This window comes from Nicotiana attenuata, chromosome 10, assembly GCF_001879085.1.
Source record: "Nicotiana attenuata strain UT chromosome 10, NIATTr2, whole genome shotgun sequence".
Lineage (NCBI taxonomy): Eukaryota > Viridiplantae > Streptophyta > Magnoliopsida > Solanales > Solanaceae > Nicotiana > Nicotiana attenuata.
In genome coordinates, this window is record NC_031998.1 from 8593854 (window position 1) to 8603742 (window position 9889).

The window sequence follows — 9889 nt, forward strand, 5'->3', positions numbered from 1 at the left end:
ATATTCCCGATTATTTTCAACAACACCCAATCCAAACAAATAATGATTTTTGAAAACTCAAATTTGAATTCAAAGTTTTCAAGCTTTTTAATGGCTATCAGTGGTGAAAAATATATGGAAGAACAGATGAAGATGAAGTTGAAGAACAGAAATCTCCTTTCCGTTTCAAAATTACGCAGCTTGCAGATCTCCTTTACGTTTCAAATTTCGAATTTAATTTGGAATAAATCAATCCCAGATTTTGTGGCTGATTTTTCGCGCGCAATAAATGGCAGATTCTGCCTAATAAACGATTGGTATATAAATTGTAGTTAAAGTGTGGACTGGGCGGGTAATATACAAACTATACACATTTTTAGTAATAAGGTTTCAAATATGATATAGTTAGGAAAAAATCCCCAATATAAATAAGTAAAAATCTCTTACGAAAAGTGCTGCGGAGACCGGCAAAAAGATGACCGAAGTCAAACAAACTCGAATTGGGCCGACAATTGATGCAGCCCTCACCATTATTATATTTTTTCTTTCTTTTTTCCTTCTCTAGTCTTTCATTACAGTCTATAAACCTCTTAAACCCTAGGCCAATCCCTTTCTCTATTCCCCATTCGGAGATAGAAGATAGACAAAACAGGCCGAGAGAGAGAGAGAGAGAAGCGCGAAGATTGAGTGGGTTGTACATGGCGTTGTACCTCTTGTACGAGTCCGCGTCGGGGTACGCTCTGTTCTTGGCACATGGGCTTGACGAAATCGGCCAGAACACTGAGGCAGTTCGAAACTCAGTTACCGATCTCAATCGCTTTGGAAAAATCGTAAAACTTGCTGCTTTTAGTCCATTTGAATCTGCTCTTGATGCTCTTAACCAATGCAATGCTGTCTCTGAAGGTCAAGACCTGTAAATGCTATTGAATTTATTTTTTGGCTGTAAAAAATTAATGTAATCCCTCTTTGGGGTGTCTTGCATGTGTAGTTAGCTGTACTACTTTGCTTAAAATAATCGTCTAGTGGTTGGTTTTCAGCACAGATAAAAATTGTCTTAAATGAGTAGAAGTTAAAGCAGCAAGTCTAAAAACTAGTTGGGGTGGACTATATGAACACTTAATATCCCGTTTCATTGTAATATCATGCCTAGGAGAGCGTATTCCTAAGCATTTTATCCTTAATTGAGTAGTTTTATGCTGACTGTCAACACAAATCTCATCCTTCCTCCTTTATTGGGTCTTCTGACGTGCGCCAGCATAAGATGCTAAGCTCAGATTTGCTCGAGTGAAAAAAGGGGAATTACTGTGATTTGATTGCATCTTGAAGAAACTAAAGGGTGTCATTTTTATTTTCCACCAATACTTTAGTTGTGGTCAGGAAATAGATAATTATGCTGCTTTCACTAAATTACTGATTCTTCTCAGCTGTTTTGTTTGTATTAGATAATTTTTCAATGCCTAGAAGCGAAAAAACTAGAAAATGATGACATGATAGATGGACATAAATGTTTTCTACTAGCTGAGACTCTTTGAATTAGCAGTAGAATACAGGAAATGTAGGTGCAGCGATTGTGGAGTCCTGCTGTGCTAGTATTTTTTTTTATTTACCTTTGTTGATTAAGTTTATTGGCCTGATTGGGTTTTAACAATTGGCGTGGCTTGTCTCTCAGGGCAAATGACTGATGAGCTAAGGAACTTTTTGGAGCTTACTCTCCCAAAAGTTAAGGAGGGTAAGAAGCCTAAGTTCAGCCTAGGATTGGCAGAGCCTAAGCTCGGGTCACATATTCATGAAGTGACTAAGTTTCCCTGCCAAAGCAATGAGTTTGTTCTTGAACTTTTACGTGGAGTGCGCTTGCATTTTGACAAGTTCATTGAAAACCTAAAGGTTTGTATTGTAGCTTGAATCTTTCTTCGGCTGTTTTCACTATTTTGCAGTTGGGCAGTGTGTATCTTACAAGTTTAAACATGCTGCGTAGACGGGACTTGTTAATTATTCTTTCCTCTCTTTCTTGTGTAGTCTGGTGACCTGGAGAAAGCCCAACTTGGCCTGAGTCACAGTTACAGCAGAGCAAAGGTTAAGTTCAACGTCAATCGTGTTGACAATATGGTTACTCAAGCTATTGTCCTTCTTGATACTCTTGATAAAGATATAAATACCTTTGCAATGAGAGTCCGGTTAGTTCCCCCTTGTGTATAGTCTTGTTTTACTTGATACTGTCATCTTCCATTATCTTTTAGGTAATGCATTTCGAATTTTTTTGGGGCATGATTCCGTGGTGTCCATGTGCATGTGCTACTTTCTTAGAGACTTGATATATGCTTGTAATTGCTGTCTTCCCCCTTCTAGTTTATCTCGTGACTTAAATAGATTAAACCACCATCTATGCCTCTGTCCAGTATCCAAACCAACTGCAGTATAGGATATATCATATATGTGTGCATGTGCATGTGCATGTGCATGTGTGTAATATTACTTGAAGACCATCTCCCGCCGATTCCCATTCGTTTTGCATTTGGTTACTAACGTGGTTTTCTGTCAAATGATTATGCAGAGAATGGTACTCATGGCATTTCCCAGAGTTGGTGAAGATTATCAATGACAATTATCTATATGCTAAAGTTGCAAAATTCGTTGATGACAAATCCCAGTTGTCCGAAGACAAACTTGCAGACTTAACAGAAATAGTTGGAGATGAAGATAAAGCAAAAGAAATTGTAGAAGCTGCCAAAGCATCCATGGGTATGATATCCTTTAGCAAGCCATAGAGAGGATGTTAATACGTTTTATTTACTTATGCCCCTCTAATTTTCAGGCCAGGATTTGTCCCCAGTTGACTTGATTAACGTCAAGTTATTTGCACAGAGAGTAATGGACCTTGTTGAATACAGGAAGAATCTTTATGATTATCTGGTCACTAAGATGCATGACATAGCACCAAATTTGGCTGCTCTGATTGGTGAAGTCGTTGGTGCCCGTTTAATTTCTCATGCTGGTAGTCTCACAAATCTGGCAAAGTGCCCCTCTTCTACCCTTCAGATACTTGGTGCTGAGAAGGCACTTTTCAGGTAATGAACATTTCTTATAAATGTTTCGCGCATCTTTATCTTCTTGCATATCTGAGATTTTGCCTAGGCCCAATTTCACAAAATTATTAGGTGCACGTATGTGGCTTTATATATTTCTTGGTTACTTGGCCCATTGCATGAATTGCTTCTTTTTAAATCACATCCCAAGTTTCACTTTCTCCCTCTTTTTTCTATTTCCGTTCAGAGCCTTGAAAACCAAAGGGAATACACCAAAATATGGTCTCATATTTCATTCTTCCTTCATTGGCCGTGCAACTGCTCGTAACAAGGGTCGGATGGCTCGTTTTCTTGCAAACAAGTGCTCTATTGCTTCTCGTCTTGACTGTTTCTTAGGCAAGTCTCAGTAAGGGCGTACAAGTTACGATCAGTTGCTGAAAGTTTATTTCCTACGCAATTGTTATTAACTTTTGTTTTTTTCTTGTGCAGACAAAAGCACTACTGCTTTTGGAGAGAAACTCCGCGAACAAGTTGAGGAGCGACTAGACTTTTATGACAAGGGGGTTGCACCTCGTAAAAACCTAGATGTAATGAAAGCTGCTATTGAAACTGCCGAAGACAAAGGTGTGTGCTTTTACTTTTGAGATAGGATTGAGGTAAAATATGAAGTCTGAACATTCTGAAAATGAAACACCACTTCTGTAGGAGTGGAGGGGTAGGACACCCGTCCTTTTTTCGGCTATAGGGGAAATGTATGCATGTGTGTTTGTACATTCACGTGTATGTACATATACATGTACAAACTGTATGGTATGTATGTGCATGTACGGATTATAGGATACACAACTAAGAGTATATTACATGGACATGTCATTCAGACTAGAGGATGTGTTTGAGCCCATGGGATATGCACTAGAATACCTAGACAGTGCACAGTTTTCTTAAGTTGTTGCACTGTTTGATAGAAGTTGTGCTGGAGTTGTGTTGCTGAGATGCTTGTTTGATAAATGGCCCTCAAATTATTATCTGCATGAATGACTTCCAACGGAGTAACATGCACATATTTCTTGGCTGGACATCACTTTAGCTCCTTTCGCTTAGCATCATCTGCTGGATCTTCAATTTTATTTCTCTATTGATCCTTGGTGCTGCTAATTTTTCTGATGCAGACATGGATGTTGATGAGGCAGCTAATGAAGCTTCGACAAAGAAAACCAAGAAAAAGAAATCGAAAGCTGAGATAATGGAAGGTGGACAACCAATGGATGAGGATAAACCATTTGTTGATAGAAATGGTGATGCCTCTGAAGAGCCCAAATCCGAAAAGAAAAAGAAGAAGGAGAAGAGGAAATCAGAACAGGAGCCAGAGCATGAAGAGGATCAGACTGCAGGTAATGGGAATGGTGCGAGTGAGGATGGAACAGCAAAGAAGAAGAAAAAGAAGAGTAAGGAAGGAAATGGAGAGGAACACCCTGCTGCAAGTGAAGGTAAAAAGAAAAAGAAGAAGTCCAAGGCTCAAGATGATGAATAAATCTGTAAGGTCTTGCGGACCTGATTAAGCCATGGCAGGCTTGATTATTTTCACATCTCCTATTCACCTCCGCAAAATAGTACGTATGCCCCATTTTGGTTCTCACTCCTAGGTATTTTTTTATTGTAGTTTATGGTTTGCATCTTTGAACAATATTACTGTTGATAGAGAACAGTTGCAACGTTCTGTCTTCTCTGATTGATGTGCAGTTAGTTTCATCTTTACTAGTTTGGAGTGTTGGTGTGCGCTTTAGGGCTTGTACACTTTTAGCCAATTCCATATTCATTGTGCCCTCTCTTCCAGCTCAGTCACCGTTGAAAAATTAACATCCTCTTCATATCCTTGTTTACATTCTCTTCATCAGTGTTCTAGTGGACGAGGCACTGAAATATGCTATGGTCCGTCCAGGAGTATCTGTACATTGAAAAGAAAATTATTCCGCTTTTTTATCATACAGTAAATATTAATCTACTTCATTGTGTAGGATAGTTAGGATGAATTGGAGGCATTATTTGGCATCAGGGGTGTACAAAAGAAACTGACAAACTGCATCAAACTGATAATTCGAGTTAAATCGAGAAAAAGAAATTCGACTATGGTTTGGTCTGGTGTTTGAAAAAAAAATCTGACCATGATTGGTTTGATTTAGTTTTAACTAAAAAAAAGTCAAATCGAAACCAAACCAACCCGACATTATATATATATATATATAAGTTTTAAAAATATTTTATACATAAAAATATGTATTGCAATGTAATTTATGAATATTTCTTAAATTTTTCATAGTTCTCTCTTTCAACTTATTATTTCAAGTTTGAACTTAGTATTTTTAAATGGTCCAATATGTTATACAACAACAACATATCCAGGTAATATGTATGCAGACCTTACATCTACCTTGTGAAGGTAGAAAAGTGATTTCCGATAGACTCTCGGTTCAAAGGAAGCAACAAACAATAAAAACATCAAGGTAATAAGATAGCAGAAGCGAACAACACAACTGATAGAATTGAAGAACTATGAATAAGAAAATAAAAGAATAGTAGTAATAAAACTGATAAGATTAAAAGAAAGGAATTTTTACCTCCTATAACAAAGGTTAACACCTCATTTATTTTAAATAAGTACCATTTAAAAAATTATATTCTATAGATATCTTTTAATGTTTATAGCAAAATATCTAATTTTGGTTACCTCATACCCCTAAACCACTAAATACGCTATTTAGTTACACTATTTTCTTTCTCTCTATACTTTGACACATGACATTCTCTTCCACCATCCCATTAAAATTTCCGCTCTCCTCCTCCTTCTAACGTCATCTTCTCTTTGCTTCACTTTAATCAATGCTTCAAAATCCAACGACCCAATTCCTACACCATGGCCAAAACAATTCCACTCGATTCTCTTCATGAATAACACCAAAGGGAATCTTCAGGTTGTTGATTTGTGGTACGATTATCCCAATGGCAGGAACTTCAACATTATCCAAAACTAATTGGGAAAGCGATAAAATCGAGGTTCTCTACTTCCGTCATCTTCAATACAAGATTCAAGTTTTAACAGAGTCCTTATTCTGCCACCATTGCTCGACGGCGGATTCGTCGGAATTAGGGTTTGTTCTTGAACAAAGACGACGGAGTTTGGGGCTGAGCAACCTGATTTTCTGTTAATATATTCCAATGTATTTTCAACGTATCACGCTGTATTTTCATGTATTTCCTTGTATTCATTGTCTTTTTTTTCATTGTAATTCAATGTATCTTGCTGTATTTCATTGTATTCACTGTCTTTTTTTTTTTTATTGTATTTCAATGTATCCCGCTGTATTCTATGTATTTCATTGTATTCACTGTCTCGCTATATGCCATGAATGTATTCATATGTTTATTTAATTAATACTCCCTCCATTTCAATTTATGTGAACCCATTTGACTGGGCACGGAGTTTAGAAAAGAGAGAAGACTTTTGAACTTGTGGTGTAAAATGAAGCACGTATATTTTGTGTGGCTATAAATCATTGCATAAAGGTAAATTGTTTCCAAATAGGGAAAGAGGTCATTCTTTTTGGCACGGACTAAAAAGGAAATAGGTTCACATAAATTGAAACGGAGGGAGTATAATTTATGTATTCAGATGTATTATATAATTTCTCTGAAGATTGCTATTTTTTTGGGGTATTTTTCGGTTGAGAATCTTTTTTATTACCGAAAATACAAATTTTGTGCGTTATAATTGAGTTTGTTGAGTTATATTAGGAGTCTATTATGTTAATTGATACACTTTCCGTTTAAAAACAGTGTAATCCCCTATTTTACGCCGTGAATACAGTCGAATACAATAATCTGTCCAGCTGTAATCTCATGTTTCACGCCATGAATACAGTCGAATACACTCGAATACAACAACTGATTAGGTGGACTTCCCTGATTCACGCCTATTTTTGCTATTGTATTCATGAATATAGTAGCTTAAATATATCTAATACATCTTATAACAACAGAAAATGTATCTACAATTTGTAATATAGCAAATGGTATCTATAGATAGCTAATTACCACTAAAAGATAGTGCTTTATGAAAATTTCTCTAAAAGAAACTCATAAAACTCTGAATATTCAAAACATTACGCCCGGGCTAAAGGCCTAAGCAAGTTTGTACTAGTTTCTCTTGAAGAACCGTGCAAGAGTTCACCTTGCAGCCTAGTAATGGATATTCTTCTTTAATCCTAAGAGAAATACCTACCTATTTATTGTTTACCCTCGAATCCGGATAACAATTGAATTTATATGGGGTTTTAAGGATCCGTGAACTAAAAGATACAAAAGGTTTTTAGGTTAAGGAAAATAAAGATAAAGACTCAACAATTGCTGTTAAAGTAAATAATCGCAGAATATAATATTGCTTAGAACAATTGTGCTTGATGATCCTCAAGAATTTAGAGAGATCCCCCTTTATACATTCTGATTCAGGGTAAAAATAAGGTAGGTCAATTGATTACATCGTGGATCCCTGTAATTACGCCTTAATGGCCTGAAGTGGTTGAGAAAATCACGTTTGGGCGAGATATCCGGCGACGCTTGGTTATCCGTTACGAGTCCGGCTTTCGACCTTGTGTGTTTCTCCATCCGGTGGTGACTCCTATCGAGCTCTGTAACGGTCTCGAAATGACTCGACCTCGGTTGTAGACGTGGCCGTCGTTCTACCTTGCATCCAGGTCGGGTTTGATGGCCCCGATTTGCTCCGGTCCGGACCCAACCCGGTCGGGCTCAAGCAAAAAAGGGTATCACCTAATACATTTATCCCAATGGTGAATGCAACAATTAATGGCAAGGCCTCTAACCAATTCCACTTTTCCAAGGGATGACTCTTTGAACCGCATAGTTTTATTTTAGGTAAAATATTTAAAAAAATTGCACTTTTCCTGACGATGGATTTCTTAGACAGTTTTCTTGGGAGAGTAAAGTCTAAAAAAATACAAAAATTTTCCTTTTCTTTTTAGAACTGATAATGGATTGGAAGAACTTGAGTATCAATACTTTTTGACATGTTTTATGCCGAGACTTAGAGCTGTAAGTCTAGGAGATGATGTAGGCGCTTTTTTGATTGTCCATTGAGCAAGTATGCCACCATAAATAAAATTATCCTTAGAGAGCTCATTTGAGCCTATAAACCTTTTCTTTGGCACTCACATTACGAGTCGATTCCCTTTTTGTTCTTAATTAGATCTTTTTGAACTTTTACCTCCGAAAACACTTAAGTCGCTAGAAGAATAAGGTGAGAGTTGGAGTAGCTTGTGAGTTGAATCATAGAAAGGCCTAAAGGTGCATATATGTTTTGAAAGATCATTAGCCGGGAAACTTAAATTTGAAGAGTGTTGAAAGAAAAAAAATCAAAGAAAATACAAAAACAAAAGAAAAATTAAAAAAATTAGAAAATACACCTCCTATCCGTTTTAACCTCGGCTAGTGAATGCATAGTTGTGCTTAAAGAAGAAATGCCAAATTTTATATGATTTCATGACTTTGCTTGAATTGGTGATGAAGAGCGTGTATTGGAAAGTTAAGAGCAGCGTATTAAAGTGCTTAGGAGGGTTAGTCACTATATCCAAATATATCCTACCCATCACTTAGCCTACATTACAACCTGGAAAGACCTAATTGATCCTAGACTTCGCAAGCTTATATTAGTAGAGACATACACTACGGGCACGCCTATGAAACGACCTCGGGATGCACATGAATTTTTTTGAGAGAGTTAGTGAATTCTTTCGATTTGTAAGTCCTTAAATTATACTTGAATGCATATTTGAGTGTGTGGACTAATTTCTCTTTTTAGTTTGTGGTGAGGCCACATGATTTACAAAGGAGTGGTTACGTCCGGACATCTTGAGTTGACACAGGAAGTTAGTCATAGTAGGGAATGTATTGGAGTCATTTTTTGAGGTTAGGATGTTAGAAAAGGACGTACAAATATTTTAAATAGTCTTGGCATGGGTCTAATTTTGAAGAAAGATGTCACTTGTTCTTATGTTGAGTTCTAAGTGTTGGTATAAACCATTGTCATTGGTGTGATGCTTGAGTAATTTTTGTTGAAATGTGTTTCTTGCCCTTGTGCTTAATTTTGAAAGTTGCTCGAGGACGAGCAAGAGTTTAAGTATGGGTATTGATAAACGGCTAAAAATGCATATTTTTAGTGTACTTTCATCTCATATTTTGTGTAATTGCGGGAGGTTACATGATTTTTTGTAGTGAATTATGCTCATTACGTACATTTTTATATGTAGGAGCAAGTTGGACGAAAGGTGAGCAAAAGAAGTTAATTCGGGACGAAGAGACAAAAGAAGAACTTCGCTTGTTCACTCACGCGTGCACACAAGAGTGTGAACGAGCTAGCTGAGGGGAGCTTGAAAAAAAAATAACGGATTTTAGCAAAAAGGCATGGAAGTACACGAGAGTCCTAGAAGGAAAAGAAAAAGAGAAGAACTTCGCTCGTTCACTCTCGCGTGCGCACGAGAGAGTGAGCGAGCTAACCTAAAAAGGTTGTTCCGAAGTGGGCTTGTATTATTTCACCCAATGCTAACCCTATCCCATATAAATAATCCTTAAACTCACTTTTGAAGGAGGGTATTGAACCTAAGGAGGCAAGAACACGCAAGGAGCAAGGCGGAGAATTCTTCTACGAGTTTTTCACTTTCTTCTTCCTATTTCCATTATTGGTTATGAATTTTAGTATTGTAGTTTTACATACTTTATGAGTAGCTAATTATGTTATCTAGGGTTTTGATGGAACCTTTTGGAGGATGAATTCTTGATACGTTTTGATATAATTGAGTCTTTGATTTGAATTTTTCTAT

General features: G+C 36.9%; 1 protein-coding gene across 1 annotated transcript; it reads left to right on the forward strand.

The window, feature by feature from the left end:
- LOC109232976 (nucleolar protein 56-like) lies at window positions 536–4840 on the forward strand. Its single transcript, XM_019398684.1, has 8 exons — window positions 536–882; window positions 1649–1863; window positions 1996–2153; window positions 2531–2718; window positions 2792–3044; window positions 3250–3398; window positions 3492–3626; window positions 4172–4840. The coding sequence occupies exons 1-8, from the start codon at window positions 678–680 to the stop codon at window positions 4531–4533; spliced, it is 1665 nt and encodes a 554-aa protein (XP_019254229.1). The 5' UTR covers window positions 536–677; the 3' UTR covers window positions 4534–4840.

Excerpts from the sequence above, each read along its gene's own strand:
- LOC109232976 (XM_019398684.1), top strand. The coding sequence starts at position 678 with ATGGCGTTGTACCTCTTGTACGAGTCCGCGTCGGGGTACGCTCTGTTC. Across the intron at positions 2,154-2,530 it reads ACCTTTGCAATGAGAGTCCG|AGAATGGTACTCATGGCATT; the intron begins GTTAGTTCCCCC and ends ATGATTATGCAG. Across the intron at positions 2,719-2,791 it reads AGCTGCCAAAGCATCCATGG|GCCAGGATTTGTCCCCAGTT; the intron begins GTATGATATCCT and ends TCTAATTTTCAG.